The 22265-nt window shown below is 48.3% G+C and overlaps 1 protein-coding gene across 2 annotated transcripts in view; it reads left to right on the top strand.

Annotated features, from left to right (window-relative positions):
- The window catches only part of SLC13A3 (solute carrier family 13 member 3), a 60118-nt gene that overhangs the window by 25533 nt on the left and 12320 nt on the right, over positions 1 to 22265 (top strand). Inside the window, exons 4-11 of one of the 2 annotated variants that reach the window (XM_066387610.1) lie at positions 1978 to 2025; positions 7399 to 7465; positions 9524 to 9589; positions 10582 to 10767; positions 13334 to 13459; positions 16112 to 16210; positions 17172 to 17276; positions 19622 to 19719. In XM_066387610.1, the coding sequence (XP_066243707.1) occupies positions 1978 to 2025; positions 7399 to 7465; positions 9524 to 9589; positions 10582 to 10767; positions 13334 to 13459; positions 16112 to 16210; positions 17172 to 17276; positions 19622 to 19719 (795 nt within the window). The remainder of the gene's footprint in view (positions 1 to 1977; positions 2026 to 7398; positions 7466 to 9523; positions 9590 to 10581; positions 10768 to 13333; positions 13460 to 16111; positions 16211 to 17171; positions 17277 to 19621; positions 19720 to 22265) is intronic. The other variant, XM_066387611.1, reaches the window with a different exon arrangement.

Here is a 22265-nt window from a genome sequence, read left to right on the forward strand (position 1 = left end):
CCAAGTAACAATCATAGATGTTTACTGAGCACGTACTTTATGCAAGGACTCCTCCCGGGGCCTTACACCTGAGTGACGTGGAGCTAGCACTGGCCCTATTCAGAGGAAGAGAAATTGAGGAAGAAATGAATAAAAGAGGATAAAGCAGCTTCAAGGTCGCCTGCTTTCAAATCAGCTGCTCTGGTAGTTTGAATTCAGACTGGCTGACTTCGGACCCTGTGCTCTTAATCTCTGTTATTCTGCCTCCATCACAAGATTTTTTTTTTCCAAAAAGTCTAGTGGCCAAAAAAGAAAAAAAAAATGTTTGAAAGCCAAGTCTCTTATTATAAAGATGAAATATCTGAGACCCAGGAAGGGGAAGGGACTTGCCCAAGGTCACACGCCATTGTTGGGCACAAAGTAAAACCCAAGTCTTCTCTCTGATGCTGCAGGGTGTCAGGAGGGAGGAGACCCTGGGCTTGGGGCAGACACTGCTTTTGCAGGCAGTGAGATCAGACAGCGAGACTGGGTTAATGATCAATCCTAAGAACTGAAACAAAGCTCATTTCAGTACAAAAAGAGATGCTCCCTTTTACCCAGTTTCTGGTCCCTGCGAGGTGAGGTGAGGACAGCGGTGGAGGGAGCAGAGGCTCTGTTGGCGGGTCAGGACAAGGGCGAGGAGGCTCTCAGGAGCTTTGCGTCCACGAGGGACAGCCATAGCAACAGTGATAATGTGCGCTTCCATTTTCTGAAGACCCACCGTATGCCAGACTCGGTGCTAAATTTCTCCTACCAATTAGCTCATTGAATCTTCCTAACAGTAGTACTATGAGGCAGATGATCGCCACTTTAGAGATGAGGAGACTGGGGTTCAGAGGCAAAATGACTCACCCACGGTAGTGTGGTGAGTTAGTTGCTGAGTTCTCTCCGAATCTGGAGTCTGTGTTCTCCTGAGCACCATGCCAGAGCGAGACAGAGCCAGGCAGGGTGGGGCTCGCTGGACAAGACCCCAAGGTCCTCAGCCTTGGAGGGCAGCCTGCTGCTTCTTGTCAGTTCCTTCACCCAGCTCTGCTCCTCCTAGCACTGCCTGGGGGACAGAGGGGTGGGGTGGAGGGGCTTCTTCAGCATCCTACCTGAGCGGTCTCATTAGATCCTCCACTACACCCCTGCATGGGTGGCCCTCCATGATGCACGTTTCATGAGCTCAGAGTGGTGAAGTATTTGCCCAATGTCCCTCAGCCGGTAAGGGTCCCGCCTGGCTTTTGAATCTAAACTCAACCGTTCTTTCCCCTGCATTTCTGAGCCCGTTGAAAGCTAGCTTGCCTCCCCTGTCTTTCCTTTAGGAATATGGCCCAGAGGCCATCATTCACAAAACTGATTCTTTTTTTCAGTCTGGGTTAAGCCTCAACCTATTTCTTTGCTCTTCATTCATGAGGTCAGGAGCAGGGCTCTTTTCTTATCTGTAAAACGAGGACAGGACCTCCCATGTCATATATATTGTTGTGAGGCTCCCATGAGAAATGAGAATCGGGCACATAGGTTAGTTACTGTGGGGCAGTTGTATAAAAACCATGATAAGATTTCCAGGAATTAGGAGGAACCAGTAATAAACCCCACACCGTGACTCACATTTGAAGTTCCCTGTGCCTCCTGGTTGAGAGGGGTTTGTTTATTATCTGTCTCCTTGTAGACTCCAAGCTGCGTGGGGGTTTGTGTCAATCTCTTTCACTGTGGTGGCCTTGTTCCCCTAGAACACTGTTTGGCATATAGTAAGTGTTCAATTAAAAAATGTATGGAATTAAGGGATGAATAGACCAGCTACTTAACTGTTCCAAGCCTCACTTTCCTCACACCTAAAACGGGGACATTTACACTTGGCATCTAGGTTGTTGTGAGTGTGGAATGAATGGATGGAGGTACACCTGCCTAACCTGGGCCCCTTTAGCTTTCGCTGTGGCTCTCTTTATCTAATTTGATGTAAGAACTCTTTTCCTGCAGGGTTGAGACTCGAGTCAACTGCTCCAGGTCAGATCTACCAAGGGCCAGGTGGGTACCTTCGGAGGTGATGTGAGATTCAGGCGGGTGGAGGTGGGGGCTGGATCAAGAGTCCTAGAGAACAAGCCTGATTCTGTCACTGATCCTTTTGGGTCACCTTGATCCCCATCTTAATCCCCTTCTCTGGGCCACAGTTTCCCCCAGGGGTAAAGAGGATGGTAAGACCCGCTGCCTAGCTCTCCCAGGCTGTTCTGAGGTTGCTGTAAGACTACAGACAGGAAAGTTCTCATCCTCGCACCCCCCTCCCAAACAAACTCGGATATTGGTATTATTTGAATAAGACCTTACACAAGCCCAAACCTTCTCGCACACCCAGTCTTATGTTGGGCTCCCCAGCTCAAGATGCCGGCAGCAGCCAGGGTCTGTGGATGAATGATGGGGGCCAGGGGCGACTGAGGTCACCGGTGACCACGTGCTCCCTCTGAGGACGTGGGCAGCCTTGGGAGGCTTCCGTTTCCCCATCTGTAACTTCAGGGGAGTCGTTCTCAATCCCAGCTGCCCAGGAGCATTACCTGCAGAGCTTGTGAAAATTGCTGAGGCCCCAGAACCACTAACTACACCAGAGGCTCCAGGGCGGGACCTGGCCGTCGGCGGGAAACGCTACCGTTTCCCCAGGGCTGTGGAGAGAAGAGTGAGCTAGAGATGGGTGAGGCCTGGGGGCGGGGTGGGTGGGGGGGTCACCAGGTCAGAGTTCTTCCTGTCCAGCCACCTGCTGGGGAGGACTTTGCCTGCTAGCATCAGTGTCCTATTAACAGCGCTATTGGTACTTCTTGCTTCAGTGCCCTGGCCTCTGGTCCTGCACATTGCATGTGGACATGTCTTCTCACCACTGGAATGCCAAGGCCCCCGTCCCTTGGCCCCAGGTGAACTGGTCTACATTTGGCCTTCAGACCTTGGCTGGTGGTCCATGGGGCCAACCTCAGACACGGTGAAAATAACATGGTCAGCCAGCAAATAATCCTGCTCCCTCGTGGTACAAACAGGAAGGGAGCAGCCCAGACTGGAGAGAGGAAGGGACTTACTTCCCTACGTCCCTGGGTGAGACAGGGAAAGAGCAGAGGCTGGAGTCTAGACCCTCCTTCCCACTCCACACGGCCTATGATCCCAGAAACACATCTGTGGTTGAACAGGTCGGGTTTATTTCCGCAGCTGCAAGCGAGGAGGGAGAGCACACCCCGGGGCAAGCTTGATCAGCTCCTGGGCCAGGTGGAAGGGATCTAAGGAGGCAGGTTGGCTCCAGATTGGGTGCTGTCAGAAATCAGGGAGAACTCAATGACTGGGTAAGGACGGAGCAGCCATTCCTTCAGCAGGAGCGGGGATGCTTCCTGTTCTGTGGGAGGCAAGTGGCGTGGTGCTGAGACAACTTCAGCATCCCTGCTTTGACTCGTTTTATCAGTCTCAGAGTGACTTGGTCTCAGGTCACTGATGTGTAAAGGTTTTTTAAGGACCTACAAGAGAACAGCCTAGCGTATCCTGGTCAGACCACTTCTAGACATCAGGGGCCACTTTGGTATTCTTTCTCAGGAGTAACCCACATTAACTAAAACCTTGCTAGTGTTCAGGTTCCCGCAAAATTCTTTAAATCACAGTTTGGCAAACTGGGACGCACCATCTATTTTTGTGTGTGTGTGTGTGAGTTAAGGAGGGTTTACATATTTTTTTAAGCTGTTTGAAAGAAAGCCAAATAAGAAAGCTGTTTGGTGATATGTGAAAATGATATGAAATTCCAATTTCAGTGCCCCCAAAACAAAGGTTGAGTCACCCTTATTCATGTATGTATGTCTTTGGCTGCTTGCATGGTATCGAGGCAGAGCTGAGTCGTTAACAACAGGAGCCATGTGGCCTCCAAAACCTAAAATAGTTACTATCTGGCCCTTACAGAAGAAGTTTGTCAGTCTGTTTTAAATAATACCTTAGTCCATTTAGGTTGCTATAACAAAAATATCATAGGTTAGCCCTGGCCGGTTGGCTCAGCAGTAGAGCGTCGGCCTGGCGTGCGGGGGACCCGGGTTCGATTCCCGGCCAGGGCACACAGGAGAAGCGCCCATTTGCTTCTCCACCCCCCACCCCCTCCTTCCTCTCTGTCTCTCTTTTCCCCTCCCGCAGCCAAGGCTCCATTGGAGCAAAGATGGCCCGGGTGCTGGGGATGGCTCCTTGGCCTCTGCCCCAGGCGCTAGAGTGGCTCTGGTTGTGGCAGAGCGACGCCCCGGAGGGGCAGAGCATCGCCCCCTGGTGGGCAGAGCATCGCCCCTGGTGGGTGTGCCGGGTGGATCCCGGTCGGGCGCATGCGAGAGTCTGACTGTCTCTCCCTGTTTCCAGCTTCAGAAAAATACAAAAAAAAAAAAAAATATATATATATATATAGGCTAGTTGTTTATTTCTCACAGTTATAGAGGTTGGAAGTCCAATATCAAAGAGCCAGCAGATTTGGTGTCTAGTGAGACCCCACCTCCTGGTTCATAGATGGCCGTCTTCATTCTGTGACCTCCCATGGTTGAAGGGGCCAGAGGGCTCTGTGGCGTCTTTTTTTTTTTTTTATAAGAACACTAACCCCATTTCTGAGGGCTTCACCCTTGTGACCTAACCACCTTCCAAAGCCCCACCTCCTAATACCATCACGTTGGGGATTAGGTTTCAACATATGCGTTTTGGGGAGGATACAAACATTTAATTGATAGCAAATAGGTCAACTCCTTGATCTTCTTGACAACCCTAGGAAAACTATAACTTCCATTTTATGAATTAAAAAATTGAGGTACAGAGAGATTAAGTGATTTATCTAAACCAGTGTTTCTCAATCTCAGACCTATTGACATTCTGGGTGGGATAATTTTTTTTTTTTTGTATGGGTGCTGACTTGTGCATCATAGGACATTTAGGAACATCCCTGGCCTCTACCCACTAGATGCCAGTAGCATCTCCCACATTCCAGTTGTGACAACCAAAGTTTGTCTAAGTTTGTGGGTGGGAGAATTGGCCCCTGTCGGGAACCACTGATCTAAGTAAGGTCACTTAGTAAATGATGGAGCTATGGCTTGAACCCAGAACCCATGTGTTCAGCCACCAGTCACTGTCCAATACCCAGGGATGGAGGGTTCTGTTGCCCTTGGTGATGATTGCATCTCCAGGATCTTTTAATCCCTTCAATTTTTCTTCAAAACACTATCAAAGGCTGACAGGAAGACTGACCTGTCAAGCAAGGGATACTTTGAAAAATAGATCCTGTCCTGACTTCTCAAACATTCCTCTGCTTTTGCTCCCATCTGACTCAGAAGGGAAGCCAAAGTTTTTACTGTGATTCCCAAGACCCCTGTATGATCCAGATTACTTCCTGCCACCCCCACCCCTTGCTGCTTCTCTCAACTCACCTCCTGCTCCTCTCCCACTCCCTCAAGTCCCTCTGGCCCAACTGGTCTCCTTTCTGCTTCTGGATACACCATCACCCTCTCACCTCAGGGCCTTTGCACCTGCTCTTCATTTCTCCAGAAGTTTGCATGGCTCACTCCCTCATCTTCTTCAGGTCTCCATTTCATGTTACCTTGTCAGTCGGACTTTCCTTGACCATCCTTTAAAAAAATGCATCTCATCTCAGAATAGCATGCTTTATTTTGCTCCATTGACATATACTTCCATCTCACATACTGTATATTATACTTATTTGTTTATGGTCTGTCTCCCTAAACAGAAGATATATCCTACAAGGATATGGGTTTTCATATCTTGTCACTCAGTGACATTATTGATGAAGTGACTGGCTAGGGTTCACATGACTGAGTTCTGGTTCTGGGCTCCAAGTTTTTTTTTTTGTTTTTTGTTTAAAAAAAAATAGATACTGCCTTATCTTTTTTTTTTTTTTTTTTGTATTTTTCTGAAGCTGGAAACGGGGAGAGACAGTCAGACAGACTCCTGCATGCGCCCGACCTGGATCCACCCGGCACGCCCACCAGGGGCGATGCTCTGCCCACCAGGGGGTGCTGCTCTGCCCCTCCGGGGTGTCGCTCTGCTGCGACCAGAGCCGCTCTAGCGCCTGGGGCAGAGGCCGAGGAGCCATCCCCAACGCCTGGGCCATCATTGCTCCAATGGAGCCTCGGCTGCGGGAGGGGAAGAGAGAGACAGAGAGGAAGGAGGGGAGGGTGGAGAAGCAAATGGGCGCTTCTCCTATGTGCCCTGGCCGGGAATCGAACCCGGGTCCCCCGCACGCCAGGCCGACGCACTACTGCTGAGCCAACCGGCCAGGGCCTCTGGGCTCCAAGTTTTGCCAAGCTCTTGTCTAAGAACTGAAATGCATTTGCAACTTATTCACTCTCAGCATCTCCGTGGCCACTAGCCTAGTGCAGTCAGCATCATCTTATCCGGAAAATGCAATAGATTCTGAGCTGGTTTCCCAGCTTCCATTTTGCCCCTCTACAGTCCATTCTCCCCTATCAGGCTCAGAGATGTTTGCAAAATGTCAATCACATGATATCCATCTTGGACTCTAAATCCTTGCATTGATTTCTGACTTTTATTGACCTCTGCCTACTCCACTCCAATTCCCTGTCATCTCTCATTGGCCTTCCCTACTCACTACTTTCTCAGTACACTGGCCTTCTCATGGTTCCTAAATTCTGCTAAGCTTCTTACCCCAGGGCCTTTGCACTTGCTGTTCTTGTTGCCCAGAACTCTCTTCTCCAGGCTCTTTGTGTGACTGACTCATTTTTATCATTAAAGTCTCAAATCAAAAGCCATCAGCTCATTGTGCCCCTCTGCTGCCCTGATTCCAGTAGACCACCTGCTCCTCCTCCCCACCCTGCAATTATTTTTCCATTACCTGGCCCAGTTTCATGTCCTCCATCACATTCATTACTATTAAAAACCTTCTCTATATGTTTGTTGTCTGGATCCCTTTCTAAAACATAGACTTCATGGGAACAGGGACCTTGTTGTATAATGTTCTCTCTGTACCCCAAGCTCATAGTCAATAGCACATAGTAGGTGCTCAGTAAATTCTTTTTAAATAAATGAATGAGACATTTGGGTCACCCATCTCATTGCTGAGCCATTACCACTCAGAACTAGTCTTTCCCACACAGCTGCTTGGCAATGGCTCCTCAGGGAAGCCTAGGCTTGAGTCACGGGCTGTCAAACAGTCTTACAACTAACTCCCTGCTTGCAGGTCTGGGGTCATCTCCAAATAGAGATGGGCAGGGCAGGAAGGTGGAATGTTGAGTGACTTATTTAATTTATTTATTTGGTTGAATGAATAGTATGGGATCCTCGGCAAAGAGTGGAGCCCGGAGAAGCACTCTTGGCTGCCTACAGAAGAACGGGCGCCCTCCTGTCCCAGTCACACGACACTAAAGACATCCTGCTTTCCTCTCCTAGCTGCTGTGCGGACGAAAGGCCTGTACACTACGCCCACGGAGGTGCTATTTCTGGCCAGCATAGAAGAGTGAGTTCCTGGTGGAAATCATAGCACAGCCACTGCTTGGTCCCAGGAGCTCATGGACGACAACTCAGTGCTGCAAGCAACCTCCCTCCCATCTCTGAAACTTTCTCCAATGACCTAAACGCCCAACTTTCCATCCTTTGGCTTAGGCATAGACCTCCAGGGACTCCTCAGAAATGCAAATTGGGCAGGGCAGGGGCGCACATGACACCCCGAGAGTTCTGATAAGGGGAGGGTCTCCAGGGCAGGCCCAGAAGAGGAGAGCACAAGCCACATGATAGTCAAGGAGGAGGGCAGAGCAGGCCAAGAGGCTCTAAGGACAAAAACACCCTCCGAGACAATGGTAATCCTTCACACGTACGTGAGTCAGGAAGCACCTTCCCATCAATGGCATGTTCGGTCTTTGGTGACCTTTGTGACAATGTGGCTAAGATTTTGGGGTTTGGAGTCACACAGACCTGACTTTGAACCCTGGCTCCACTGCTTACCTGCTGTGTCATTTAAACAGGTCACTTAACCTTTCTGAGCCTTGATTAAGTTCACCTACCAACTGGACGTGATATTGGAACCCACCCTGCAGGGCTGTTTTGAGATTAAATGGAATAAGGTCGTCCACGCAGGTTGCTAGGCCCTACACGCACGATGGTAGCGCTTGTTATTCATGACATCGTGCTCCTGATTTAATAATGGTGATGAAACAGTGGGGAGTAAAGTGACTTGCTCTCAGCATTGCTGGGTCTCCATCAGGCCTGTTTCATTCATTCTATAAATATTCACAGAGAGCTTAGGATGAGCCTGGCGCTACCAGGGGTGCTGTGAACAGACAAAATATCTCAGACCATCGTATGCCTCGGCGACAAAGAACAAACACACACGTGAAAGCCATAGTATATCAGATAGTTGTGAGTGTTGTGCAGGAGAACAAAGCAGGAAAGAGGGCTAGGGAGGGGGCCTGGCAGTGGCAAAGGGAAGCTTTAAAACGGGTGGTCAGGGAAGGGCTCTCCAAGAAGGTCGTGCATGAGCAGACACCTGCAGGAAGTGAGGGGTGACAGGGGATCTGTAGAGTGTTCTCAGCTGAGGGGTCAGCAGGTATAAAGTTTCTTAGAGTCCAAGACAGACAGGAAGCCTGTGTGCGTCCTGTGTGGTTGGAGCTGGGTGAGTGGATGGCAGGAGGTAGCGTCAGAGAGACCACCTGTGTGGCAAGAGGGAGGTGGTGGAGGGTCAGAGCACGTAGGACCTCGTAGGCCATTGATGTAACCTTTGAATGAGATGGGAGCCAAGGGAGGGTCAGAGAGAAGGAACATGATCTCGCACCTGACTGTCTTATCCCATGGCCTGTGTTCCCTCCTGGCACCATTTGGGAGCTTTGAGTCCAGCTCGAAGGTGTGGGTTCTGCGATGGCCCCGCCCCTCACTACCATGCAACCTGGGAATCAGTTTTCACCATCTGCCTGTGCAGAGCTTGTGCTGAGTTTATCGGAAAAGACACTCCATGTCCGCTGGATGCAAACCCCAAACCTTCTCTGGGCCTCAGTCTCCCTATCCGAACGAAGAAGGGGTTGTAGGAGATGAGCCATAGGGCCCCTCCTGCTCTCTCATTCTCACTGTGAGGCTCAGTCCGGTTGGGCGCCCTGATCCGAGGGAGGCTACACTTCCTGACCAGGCCGCTCACCCTAAGAAGTTAGGACAGGGGTCAGGAACCTTTTTGGCTGAGAGAGCCATGAACGCCACATATTTTAAAATGTAATTCCCATGAGAGAATTCCCGTGTACGTTAGGCATTATCCAATAAAAATGTGGTGTTGTCCCGGAGGACAGCTGTGATTGGCTCCAGCCACCCGCAACCATGAACATGAGCGGTAGGAAATGAATGAATTGTAATACATGAGAATGTTTTATATTTTTTAACGTTATTATTATTTTTTATTAAAGATTTGTCTGCGAGCCAGATGCAGCCATCATCTTAAAGAGCCACATCTGGCTCGCGAACCATAGGTTCCCGACCCCTTGAGTTAGGATATGTATGACGTGAGTCTCCAGCTGCTTTCTCGTGTTTCTTTCAGGCCCCAGGTCGTGTCCTCACTAGTCACTGGAGAAGGGGCCGCACATGCAGCCATCAAGGCCAAAAGGTATTCGAGGATCTTTTATTCTTTAAAAATGGGTGATTTGTTGCACAGGGGCACGTCTTAATTTTGTTCACTTATAAACATTTTATCATTGCACAAGCCAAAAAAAAAAAATACTCTTAAACAACAACAAAAAAAATATGTTCAGCATCTCACTCCCAAAGACAGATTAAAATAGTTAAGTGAATACCATTGCAGATCATTTCTGATATTTCTCTGTATACATAAATATGTTTTCTTAAATAAAAATATTGATAATTCTATATATGCAATTTCGGAAGCTGTTACCTCAGTTAATGGAGTGCGGTGAACATCTTTCCACCTCAACAAATTTGTGTCAACATCCTTATCTTTCAACTAAATAATTAGCAGTTTAAAATTTTATTCTTTCCCCAAACTCTTGAGCTGTGCAAAGAAAACAACCCAAAAAATACAAATAGAAAAAAAAAAAATCCCTAGTTCCACCCCCAAGAAAGGCCCAAAATGACTTTGCTTATTACTAGAGTTTTCTTATCCTCAAATATTCATAAAGTATGTGAATATTAAAACAAAACAAAACAAAAAACTAGTGCTGTTACCTATCTTTTCACTTTATGTAATGGACACCTTTCATCTTAATGCACTCACCTAAGTCATCACTGTGAACAGGTGCATTGGTGTTCCATCTGGGAAAAGGGTCGTCCTTATTTAATCAATCCCTTTTTGATGGCGATTTAGGATGTTTTCCATTTAAATTATATATTGAATACTATGGTGAGCTCTTGTACCCACACCTGAGCCATTTGCCCAATTACTTTTTTAGGATACAATTTTAGAATAATCGAATCCCTGAGCTGAAGGGTTTCAGGTTTTTAGAGGTCTTTAATGCCTGTGCCAAATTACCTTCTCGAAAAGCCATTGAGCTCTCCGAACGCAAGCAACATGTGAGCCGTTTTCCCGCGAGACCGGGAATGCCGAGCGTGTTCTGAACAGCTTCTCTCCGCGTTTGTTTAAAGCAAAGACTTCCCTGTGGAGGCAGAGGCTCCGTTGGCTCTTCCAGCCAGCTCCAAGAATGAGGAAGAATATCGCAGAAACATCTGGAAGGGCTTCCTCCTCTCCATCCCCTACTCAGCCAGCATTGGGGGCATTGCCACCCTCACGGGCACGGGTCCCAACCTTATCCTGATTGGTGGACTCAAGAGGTAAAAGCAAGTGCCCCTCACTTGGCGCTGGAGTTTCCTTCTCCTTTTCCCCATCCTTCATTTAACATCCAGGGAATGTGTGTCTTGAGCGCCTTCTATTGGCCAGGCTCTGGGGATCCCGCAAATCCCAAAACCCAGCAAAGGCTCTGCTCTGGGGGACTTCTATTCTGGTGGGGAGACTAGCAGTAAAGGAAAAAGCAAATGACTATGGGATACGTCAGTGTGATAAGTTGTGAAATAAAATAAAGCAGGAGAAGGGGGTGGAAGGGACAGGAGTGGGTGTTATTTTATATGGGTTGGTCAGGGATGGTCGACCTCTCTAATAAGGTGTTATTTGAGCAGAGACCTAGAAGTGGGAGGGTGAGCTACCTGGGCACAGGCGGGAAGAGCCTTCCAGACAGGGCAGAGCCTGTGCAAAGGTGAACGACATGCAGACCAGCGAGACTGCAGTGTAGAAGGTGAAGGGGATTGTGGGAGGAGATGCGGTAAGAAGAAGTCAGACTAAGGCAACCGTTGTAAGGACCCCATGGGGAATCAGCAGACAGCTGTGAGCAGAAGAGTGGCGTCTGCTTTAAAAACACCCCGACTGGAGACATTGGTCTGTGGCTGTCGTGTCCAGAGAGAAGCTTTGCAACCGTGCACACGGGCCAGCAGTGGAGTGGGTCCCACCCGGAGGTAAAGTCTCCCCATCGCTGAAACTGTTCAAACAGAGGCCGTCATGAGACTCAGAGAAGGTTTCTCAGATAGCATGACTTGTCAATTCCATCATTCCAAGCCTCATGGTTCAAAGATTTTTAAAATTCCTGTATCTCAAGATTCTAAGATTTTCAGATTCTAGGATTCTGAGAGGTGGGGTTTCTAAGATTCCTGGGCAGCAGAGATGCAGCATATATTTATTTAATCTATCTGAGTGCAAGTAAGCATTTGGCAAACAAATAACAGTAAAAAGTCTTTGATATTCAGCATGCCCCCCCCCCATGCTGGCCGACTTCTTTACCTGCTACTCACTCAAGAAATCGAGGACTAATCAGGAGGGTGGAGGGCAAGCTCATGCTGGTGTCCCTGAGGGTGGGTTTGGCGCACCCAGATCGGTACTATACTTGTGGATAACCAAAATGATTTTCATGAGAAATTTTAAGTACATCCCTGTTTTGCCTCTCCAGCTGATTTCAAAACCTGAAACCTCTACTATGTTCTCGGGTTCTTAAATTCCTTGATATTACTATTCGTTGGTAGAAACAGGTGATTCTCAGCCAATGGGTGTTTATTAGAGTCACTGGGGGAGGTGGGAAAATCCACTTGGTCTCAGGTGCAGAGATTCAGAAGGTGTGGGATAGGGGTCAGGTGTCAGTGTTTTCCCAGTTGGTTTGAGCCCACTGCAGATCTTGGGTGTCTTCTCATCTCCTTTCTTTGAGCAAGACCTGGCTATGCTTTGGGTTTTTCTTTTTCTTTTTTTTTCCCTGAAGCTGGAAATGGGGAGAGACAGTCAGACAGACTCCCGCATGCGCCCGACTGGGATCCACCCGGCACGCCCACCAGGGGCGAGGCTCTGCCCACCAGGGGGCGATGCTCTGCCCCTCCGGGGCGTCGCTCTGCCATGACCAGAGCCACTCTAGCGCCTGGGGCAGCGGCCAAGAAGCCATCCCCAGCGCCCGGGCCATCTTTGCTCCAATGGAGCCTTGGCTGTGGGAGGGGAAGAGAGAGACAGAGAGGAAGAAGGGGGGTGGTGGAGAAGCAAATGGGCGCTTTTCCTATGTGTCCTGGCCGGGAATCGAACCCGGGTCCCCCGCACGCCAGGCCGACGCTCTACCACTGAGCCAACTGGCCAGGGCCTATGCTTTGGGTTTTTGTGATAGCAACCGAAACCCCGGAAACCCAGATGGTCCTGTTTCAGATTGAGGACCGTCTGGACTGGCCCTGTAGTCTCCTCAATCAGAACGGGCCAGACAGGAAAGATAATGGGTTCTGGGGAGCCTCCTGGGCTGGTCCCAGAGTTGAGGGAGGGGGTAATGCGTGGCAGTTGCGGTCTGAGTTTTAAGACTGCTTGTCTGCCCTGACATGCACAGAACTCTGTCCCAACTTAGAAGAAATAGGGGCGGGGGGGGGGGGGAAATGCTAGAGCTGTAGGTAAAAATATCAAACGTGAAGGATTTGGAGTAGATAGCATGCAAATTACATGCAAATAATATGCAACATTTAATTGCACAGGCTTGGACCTTCTGGTCTGGGGGGAGGGGATTTAGAGGGAATGCTAAGCGATTCTCCAGCCAGGATCCTGGGGAGACAGGGTCATCGCTGCCCTGAGTGTTCTCCTTGGACTTTGCTCCCCAAATGCATTCTGATCATACATGTACTAGGTATATTATGGAACCTTTGGAAAATATAGAAAAAAATGAAAAATTTGAAATACTTTTCATCCTACTGTTAATATTTAGCATACTTTCATATTTTTAGTTTTTCTATGCACACGCGCGCGCGCGCACACACACACACACACACACACACACACACACGAAACGACAAGATTGACGACCAAGTCTGGCACTCGGCTCCCTCGTTTCTCCAGCTTCTTCCCGCGGTGTGACGTGGTGAATTTCGGCTCCTGGTTCATCTTCGCCTTCCCCCTCATGCTGCTGTTCCTGCTGCTGGCCTGGCTTTGGATCTCCTTCCTGTATGGGGCAATGACCCTGAGGTACCCTTCGTGTTTAACTCGAGCTTTGAGCCAGACTGAACTGTGTTTGACCCAGGTTCCTTCTCGCTGGGGAGTGGGCTTCCTAAGTCTGTCTACTGTGTAAACTGAGGCTTGTCCTTATAGCAGGTGTCCCCAAACTTTTTACACAGGGGGCCAGTTCACTGTCCCTCAGACCGTTGGAGGGCCGGACTATAAAAAAAAAAACTATGAACAAATCCCTATGCACACTGCACATATCTTATTTTAAAGTAAAAAAATAAAACGGGAACAAATACAATATTTAAAATAAAGAACAAGTAAATTTAAATCAACAAACTGACCAGTATTTCAATGGGAACTATGGGCCTGCTTTTGACTAATGAGATGGTCAATGTCCAGTTCCATATTTGTCACTGCTAGCCGTAACAAGCGATATGACGTACTTCTGGAGCCATGACCGTGCACCCTGCGTCACCAGAAGTAGTACTGTATGTGAGCGACACTGCACTTTGCGGCGCCGCCACATACAGTACTCCAGGATGCGTCGCATCCTGTGCTCCTCTCACTGACCACCCATGAAAGAGGTGCCCCTTCCGGAAGTGTGGTGGGGGCCGGATAAATGGCCTCAGGGGGCCGCATGCAGCCCGCGGGCCGTAGTTTGGGGACCCCTGCCTTATAGTTTCATGTTTTCTTCATACATGGTGATTGTAGTAGATCTTACTTCCCAGGGATATGGGGATTATGAATGATAGATGACCTGCCTGCTATGCTTTAGACCACAGTTAATTCACCCATCATCAATACTAGTAAAAAAACACATTTTTATTTTAATAGATGTGGTCAAGTCATTCTCCATAAGAATTGTACTAATTTGTTCTTCCATTTACCATGTATGAAAGTGTCTGTTTGCATATAGCAAAGTGGATTTTTTCCAATCTGATAAGAGAAAAATAATTTACATTTATTTTAGTGAGAGTATTTTTGAGCAACTTTTACTGTTGAAGGTCAGTATGAAAAAGTTTTATATATTCATGTGGGACCATTGGTATTTCCTTTCCCGTGAATTTAAACTGTGTGTTTATATCTTTTGGACATTTTTTCAAAAGGACTATTGGTATTGGTCTTATTAACTTCTAGCATTCTTTGTATTTTGAAAGATTAGTGATTATTCTGCAATATGAGTTGCAAGTATTTTTCCTGATTTGTTTTTTATTTTGTTTATAGTGTTTTCTTCCATGTTGAATTTTTGAGAAAATTTTATATAGATGAGTTTATCAATCTTTTCACATGTGCCTTATAAATTTTCCATTATAGTTAAAAGGACCTTCCCATTAAAGGAGTTATTTTAAAAAAGTAATCACATGTTTTCTTCTGCTATTTTAACATTCTGTATGTTAAAATTTTAATTGAGTTGTAGTTTATCCTTAGGGTGCTGTGTGCAGGGGTTTTTTGTTTTGTTTTGTTTTCTGTTCCAGATAACCACTCATTTGTCCCAGCACCATTTATTGACACACAACAGTTTTTCTTTTTTTTTTTGTATTTTTCTGAAGCTGGAAACAGGGAGAGACAGTCAGACAGACTCCCGCATGCGCCCAACTGGGATCCACCTGGCACGCCCACCAGGGGCGGATGCTCTGCCCACCAGGGGGCGATGCTTTGCCCCTCCGGGGCCTCGCTCTGCCGTGACCAGAGCCACTCTAGCGCCTGGGGCAGAGGCCAAGGAGCCATCCCCAGTGCCCGGGCCATCTTTGCTCCAATGGAGCCTTGGCTGCGGGATGGGAAGAGAGAGACAGAGAGGAAGGAGGGGGTGGAGGTGGAGAAGCAAATGGGCGCTTCTCCTGTGTGCCCTGGCTGGGAATCGAACCCAGGTCCCCTGCACGCCAGGCCCACGCTCTACCGCTGAGCCAACCGGCCAGGTCCACAACAGTTTTTCATTTTGATGATGTCTAATTTATCTATCTTTGGTTGCTTGAGTTTTTGATGTTATATCTAAGAAACAGTGACTAGTCCAAGGCCATGAAAATTTACCCCTATGTTTTCTAAGAATTTTATAGCTTTAACTTTTATAATCAGGTCTTCAATCCATTTGGAGTGAAATTTTGTATCTGGTAGGAGGTAAGGGTTCAGCCACATTCACTCTTTTGCATGTGGCTGTCCAGTTGTCCTACCTAGCACCAATTGTTAAAAGACTGTTTTTGGCCCTTTGAGTGGTCTTGGCATCCCTATCAAAACTCAATTGACCATCGATATATGGATTTATTTCTGCACTCTCAGTCCTGCTCCGTGGATCTGTGTGTCCAACACCATTGGCTGAATAGCCCATCTTTTGCACACCCATCTGCAATTCCAACTTTATCAGAAACTAAATTCCCAGTTATGTTTAGGTGTGTTTCTGGACTTTTCTATTTTATTCTCTTGATTTGTCTATTTATTCATATTTCTGTTTGAGCCCCCCCCCCCCCCCCGGGAGTCATACAATCAGGTTCACATTTTTTAAAGCCCATCCAGGCTGTAGGTAGGGAGAGCTGGTTTTAGAACGGGAGCACAGAGGGAGGCCCCTCAGAAGGCCATTGCAGCCTCCAGAGCAGAGCTGATGAGACCCAGCCCGGTGGGCTGGGGAGAAATTAGCATTCCTGCGGTGGCCACTCTTAACTTCCCCACTTTCTGTTTCAGGGGCTGGAGGAAGAAGACATCTGGGATGAAAAATGATGATGCAAAAAATAGGGCTCAAGCCGTGATTCGGGAGGAGCTAAAGAGACTGGGGCCCATGAAGTACGTGACTCTGGGGTCCTGGGGGTGGGGAGAAAGCTGGGCCTTAGACTCGGAGGAGAGCTACCTCCAGCTCTGATCTCTGGGTCCCTGGGGCTGGGTCCAAGGGGAATATCAGGACCAAGGGGCTGAAATGGGATCCTGGAGATGGAGGGTGGGGAGGCGGCTTCCACAGTCAGCCTCTTGCCCTGGGGCCGGCGTAGATATGCTGAGGACCAGAAAGCCCCCCGGTGGGTTGGGGACCTGCCTCCCTCCTGGTACATGGGATACTCGACATTGCCTTGGGTGGCTTCCAGGACCTTGTTTAATGTATGTGCGTCATGTGGTAAAAATAACTAGGAGTCAGCAGGCCTGCCACCAAGGGCTGATGCTGCCACTAACTTCCTGTGTGACCCGAGGCCAGGCACTAACCCTCTCCGGGCCCTGTTCCCCAATCCATGAAATGGGCACATTGGGTAGATACTTGCCCCAACATTTGAGGATTCTCTCTTTCCACCTCTTTGTATCCCTCTCTTCATGTCTGTCCTTTCTGTGTTTGTCCCACTCTGTTTCTGTCTGTCTGTCTGCCTCTGTGTGTGTGACTGCCCTTCTCTCTTTGCTTACCTCTCTGCCTGTCTCCTTTCTCTCTGCTTTTCTGACTCTGTCTCTGTTTCTTTCTTTGTCTCTGGATTCTGCAAAGGACTGTGGGAAATTCCCAGTAGACACGATATGAATAGTTTGGGGGGAGAGGGTTCTGGATACTCAGAAAAAGTGTGGTGAGTGTGGAAGTCCCAGGCAGGCACCACTTACCCCGTGGGGCAACCCTCTGCTCCCGTTGGGGGCTTCCTGGGGGTGAATTACTTTTTTCAGTTCTCAGAGGCATGGTCTGGGCCCAACCACCCCCTGGGCACCTGTGCAAGGCCCTCCCCACTGTGCGGTCCGCCCGAGCCCAAGGTCCCCACGTGCCTGCACATCTGCATTACAGGTTTGCCGAGCAGGCCGTTTTCACTCTTTTCTGCATGTTCGCCCTTCTCCTCTTCTTCCGGGACCCGAAGTTCATCCCTGGCTGGGACAATCTCTTCATCCCTGGGTGAGCCTCTGGGGATCCATGGGCTGGAGCGAAACAGGGAGATTCTGGGGTGGGCCCCGTGGAGCTGGAGAGGCCGTGCAGCAGGGGTGACCTGGGCTGGGTTCATACCTCTTGTCCCTGGAAACTATGAACAGCTCCTCCTTTTACCTTCAAAGGAACTTAGGTTTGGATGATAAGACGTTTGAGTTCTCATGTATTAAGAGCTTTGGCTTTGAAATCAGACAAAACTGGGTTCCAGTGGCAGCTCTGCCTCTTACAAATTGGGCAGCTCTGAGCACACCATGTGTTCATTCATTCAATCAACATTTATCAAGAGCCTAATGTGTGCTAAGCATTATGTTGATGCTGAGGACACAGAAGACAGAAACAAGTAGACAACAAAGTAACTTGTTGTAATGAGTGCAAGGAGTGAAATTATAAAAGGAAGGAGCCGGAGACCTTGACTTTGGATGGTTCTGGGAAGAACCAAAGGTTTGGAAGAGTGGAGGTACCTAGAGACACCTGGGGCTGTCTACTGGGAGCCTAAGGTAGGGACCAACTTAGGACATTTGAAGAATTGACAGAAGCCTGGTATGACCAAGGCCTGGTGGGAGGGGGGGAAATGGGAGGGAAGGGGAGAGCCGGATTGTGGCGGGGTTGTTGGATATATTTTGTTCTTTTTTAATGACAGCAATGGAAAGCTGTTGGAGGGTTTTAAGTTACTTAAACCTCTCTGTGCCTCAGTGTCCCCATCTGTAAACGGTATCAGCATAGGGCGCTTCTCACTGGCTTGTCCTGAGGATAGATGAGTTAACACAGGTCAGGCGATTAGAATTGCTCATGGGAAGAACTCAGTAAAACAGTAATTACATTTACTAGAGAATGGAGTGGGGGCAAGAATACAGCTAGAGAGAACAGGTAAGAGCTATAACACCATCTAGATGAAGATCAAGAAACTAGTTCTCATGGGCCAAATCTACCCACCCCTTGTGTTTGAATGGTTTTTACACTTTATAATGGCTAGGGAAAATCAAAAGACAATACAGGGTGGGGCAAAAGTAAGTTTACAGTTGTAAGAGGACGCGAAACACAGAGTTTATTCTTGTATTATTATTTATGAATTATTATTTTCCATATGAACAACTGTAAACTAAATAATAATATTGCCCCAAACTGTGTCTTGTAGCACATGAAAGTTACATGAAATTAAAATGTCAGGGTCTACAAATAAAGTTCTGCTGGACTGGAGTCACACCTACTCATTGACGGGCGGTCTATGGCTGCTTTCGTGCATGACGTCTATTTTCTTCACTCACCAATAATGAACATCCCTGTATATAACCCATGCACAAGAGTCCGGTTATTTCCTGAGGATGAATTCCTAGAAGCACAATAATGAGTTCAAGGGGTATTCACATGTCAAGTATTGAAACCTGTTGCCTGCTGCCCTCTAGAAGGTTAAATACTTATTTTCCCACCACCCTTATGTTTCCCAAGATCCTCATTCGATATTACTGCCTTTTTCAAGTTTGCCTGCCTGTTTGCAGAGGCACAAACAGAATGCTACCCCCTTGGTGCTTTGACTTATGTTTCTCTAATATAGTCATCTTGACCATCTTTTCCAGTTCCTTGGCCATTTGAATACTATTCTCCCCAAATCTGTGGGCTAAACATGCTTTTGTTAGTAGTTGGCTCTGAGGCTCATTGAAGTCGGAGCTGGAGGAGTCTAGGTTCAATGCCAGTTTCCTCCACGGACCATGGTCTGGCCTTGAGTAAGTTGCTTCTGCTCTTCTGAGCCTTGGATTCCTCATCCGAAATGGAAGATGCCTACTCCAGGCTTCTGTGAGCTTAACATCTCTGTAGGATACCTAATGGATCCCTGAAAGGTGGTGTTTAGGTTTTGAGGGGCTATAAGGCTGCCTCCATCTGGGCTGTGCTGTTGTGCATGAACTCTATATGCGTGTAGTAAGCTGCCCGTCCCAGGAGGAATGCAAACAGAAGCTGAACAAATACAAGGCTATTACCGGAACTCACCCACTATTGTGATCCATGGAGCTTCCACAAACTAGAATTCTTCCTCTGTAGTCAAGTCCCTTTGCTTAGGGTCCTAGAATTGGGAGGAAAAGTAGTTATTTGGCTTCAAAATTCTCAAAGCCCCAGCAAGCTGCGGATAAAGGGCTTTTGCATCCGTGGGCGGTTGCATTCATGCTGAGTTCAGCGCCAGACAGAATCCAGAGGCCTCTGACCAGGCAGGCCCCTTCGCACAGCTGGTGCCCTCCCACAAATCCTCATTTGTAAACCCGCCAAACCTTGGCCTGCTGAGATGCCCAGGGTCACATGCTTTGGGGCCTTGTCTTTCATTGTAGATTTACTTCTGATGCTGTCACCGGTGTGGCCGTTGTCACCATCTTGTTCTTCTTCCCATCCCAAAGACCGTCTCTCAAGTGGTGGTGTGATTTGAAAGGTAAGGTGGTTACGGCTGGGGTCTCGGTGAGCTCAGTGGGTTCTGGGGCCTGTTGCATGGCAGTCGGTGGCCTGGGACCCGAGAGCTCTATCGTATGAGCCACAAGCCTTCCTGCTTCTTCCCCTTTCCCTGGGCCTTTGGGCTGCCAGCGTGACTGTCCGGGATGGGGTCAGCAGCGACAGTCCACGGGCCCAATCCAGCCGGCTGGCTGTGTTGTATGGTCCCCATGAGCTAGGAGTGGCTTTCATATTTTTATTTTTATTTATTTATTTATTTTTTTAATTTTTTTCATTTTTCTGAAGCTGGAAACAGGGAGAGACAGTCAGACAGACTCCCGCATGCGCCCGACCGGGATCCACCCGGCACGCCCACCAGGGGCGACGCTCTGCCCACCAGGGGGCGATGCTCTGCCCATCCTGGGCGTCGCCATGTTGCGACCAGAGCCACTCTAGCGCCTGAGGCAGAGGCCACAGAGCCATCCCCAGCGCCCGGGCCATCTTTGCTCCAATGGAGCCTTGGCTGCGGGAGGGGAAGAGAGAGACAGAGAGGAAAGTGCGGCGGAGGGGTGGAGAAGCAAATGGGCGCTTCTCCTGTGTGCCCTGGCCGGGAACATATTTTTAAATAGTTGAAAAGAATCAAGAGAAAAATATGTCATGGCACAGGAATATCACATGAAATTCAAATTTCAATGTCCATAAATAAAGTCCTTAATTTCTTCAATAAGAAGTTTGTGGACCTTTATTTTCTTTAGTTATGTAAGTACCTACTACGCAATAGCCTCGATTTTGTCACTTGGCCCACAAAGCCCAAAATGTTTACTTTCTGGTCTTTGACAGAAAAAACTTTGTCACCCCTGGACTTGCAACTCAGTTGCCTAAGGGGCCAGACATGGACGTCCCAGGCTGAGTTTCAGTGAATGGGAAGTGGTGGGGAGGGAGGCGAGACTGCCAGAAAGCATTGCCGCCCCGCGTGAAAGAATCACTGAGCCCTTCAGACCAGACCTCTTCAGGCTGGCCTTGACCTTCAGGGTGCCGATTTGTGACCCCACCGGATTTCCAGCAGGAGCCAGCCTGTGACAGGCTGAGCCTGACCCATCTCTGTCTGGGGAGTGGGGTGAGCTCTGGACCAGGGGTCAGGAAATAGGGGTCATCGTCTAACTATTTTCCATTGTTGAAAAAAAAATGGAGTACTACAAAAGATAGTTCCAATTTTGGAGGATGGGGGTTAGAATGTGGGGAGTCCAATGTAAGGATCAGGAAGGGTTTCAAAGGGTCCCCCCAACAGTTACTGTAGCACAGCTGGCCCTCGGGTTCTTCCTAGTGTCTATTTCCTCATAATTTCTGCTTTCTCATTATTCCCGCTTCCCCGGCCTCTGTTTCCCCACAGAACCTCAGCCGCTAATGCCCCTCCAATGTCCTGCAGCCTCTCTGTCCATTCTGTCACCTTCAATGATCACTTCTGTTTGCCCAGTTCTCTTTACTTCCCACTGATGCTTCTGAGAGTAAGAATCTGGTTGGTCTGGGTTATTCCTTTTATATACAGTGTGTCCGTAAAGTCATGGTGCACTTTTGACCAGTCACAAGAAAGCAACCAAAGACGATAGGAATGTGAAATCTGCACCAAATAAAAGGAAAGCCCTCCCAGTTTCTGTAGGATAATGTGGCAGCATGTGCGCATGCGCAGATGATGATGTAACACCGTGTATACAGTGGAGCAGCCCACGGCCATGCCAGTCAAGATGTGAACGGTACAGAGGAAAGTTCAGTGTGTTCTGTGGCTCGCTAAATTCAAATCCGTGACCAAAGTGCAATGTAAATATCGGCAGGTTTATAACAAAGCGCCACCACATAGGAATAACATTACTCGGTGGGATAAGCAGTTGAAGGAAACCGGCAGTTTGGTGGAGAACCCTGTTCTGGTAGGCCATCAGTCAGTGACGAGTCTGTAGAGGCTATACGGGATAGCTACCTAAGGAGCCCTAAAAAATCTGTGCGTGAGCCCACATCGAACTGCACTGAATAGGTATGAAACTGGGAGAGTTTTCCTTTTATTTGGTGCAGATTTCACATTTCTATCATCTTTTGTTGCTTTCCTGTGACCAGTCAAAAGTGCACCATGACTTTACGGACACACTGTGTGTGTGTGTGTGTGTGTGTGTGTATAAAACAGCTGCATTGAGCTGTAATTTACCTACTGTACAAATCACCCATTTAACATGTACAATCCAATGGTTTTCCGTACAGTCATCAACACAATCAGTTAGAACATTTTCATCACCCGATGAAGACACCCTGGTTCATTAGCAGTCACTCACGCCCCTCCTGCCAAGCCCCAGACAGCCAACCACCAGTCTGCTTTCTTTATGGAGGTGTCTATTCTAGATGCCTTATAGAAATATAACCATGGTCATGTATGTGATCCTTTGTCACTGGCTGCTTTAACCAACAGGCATGTCTAAGCCGTGTTGTGACGTACCTCAGTACCTCCAGTTCTTACTTGGGCAGCTCTTCCTCACCAGGCCCCCTCGCGGCCTCAGAGATCCCTGG

This window comes from Saccopteryx leptura, chromosome 5, assembly GCF_036850995.1.
Source record: "Saccopteryx leptura isolate mSacLep1 chromosome 5, mSacLep1_pri_phased_curated, whole genome shotgun sequence".
Classification (NCBI taxonomy): domain Eukaryota; kingdom Metazoa; phylum Chordata; class Mammalia; order Chiroptera; family Emballonuridae; genus Saccopteryx; species Saccopteryx leptura.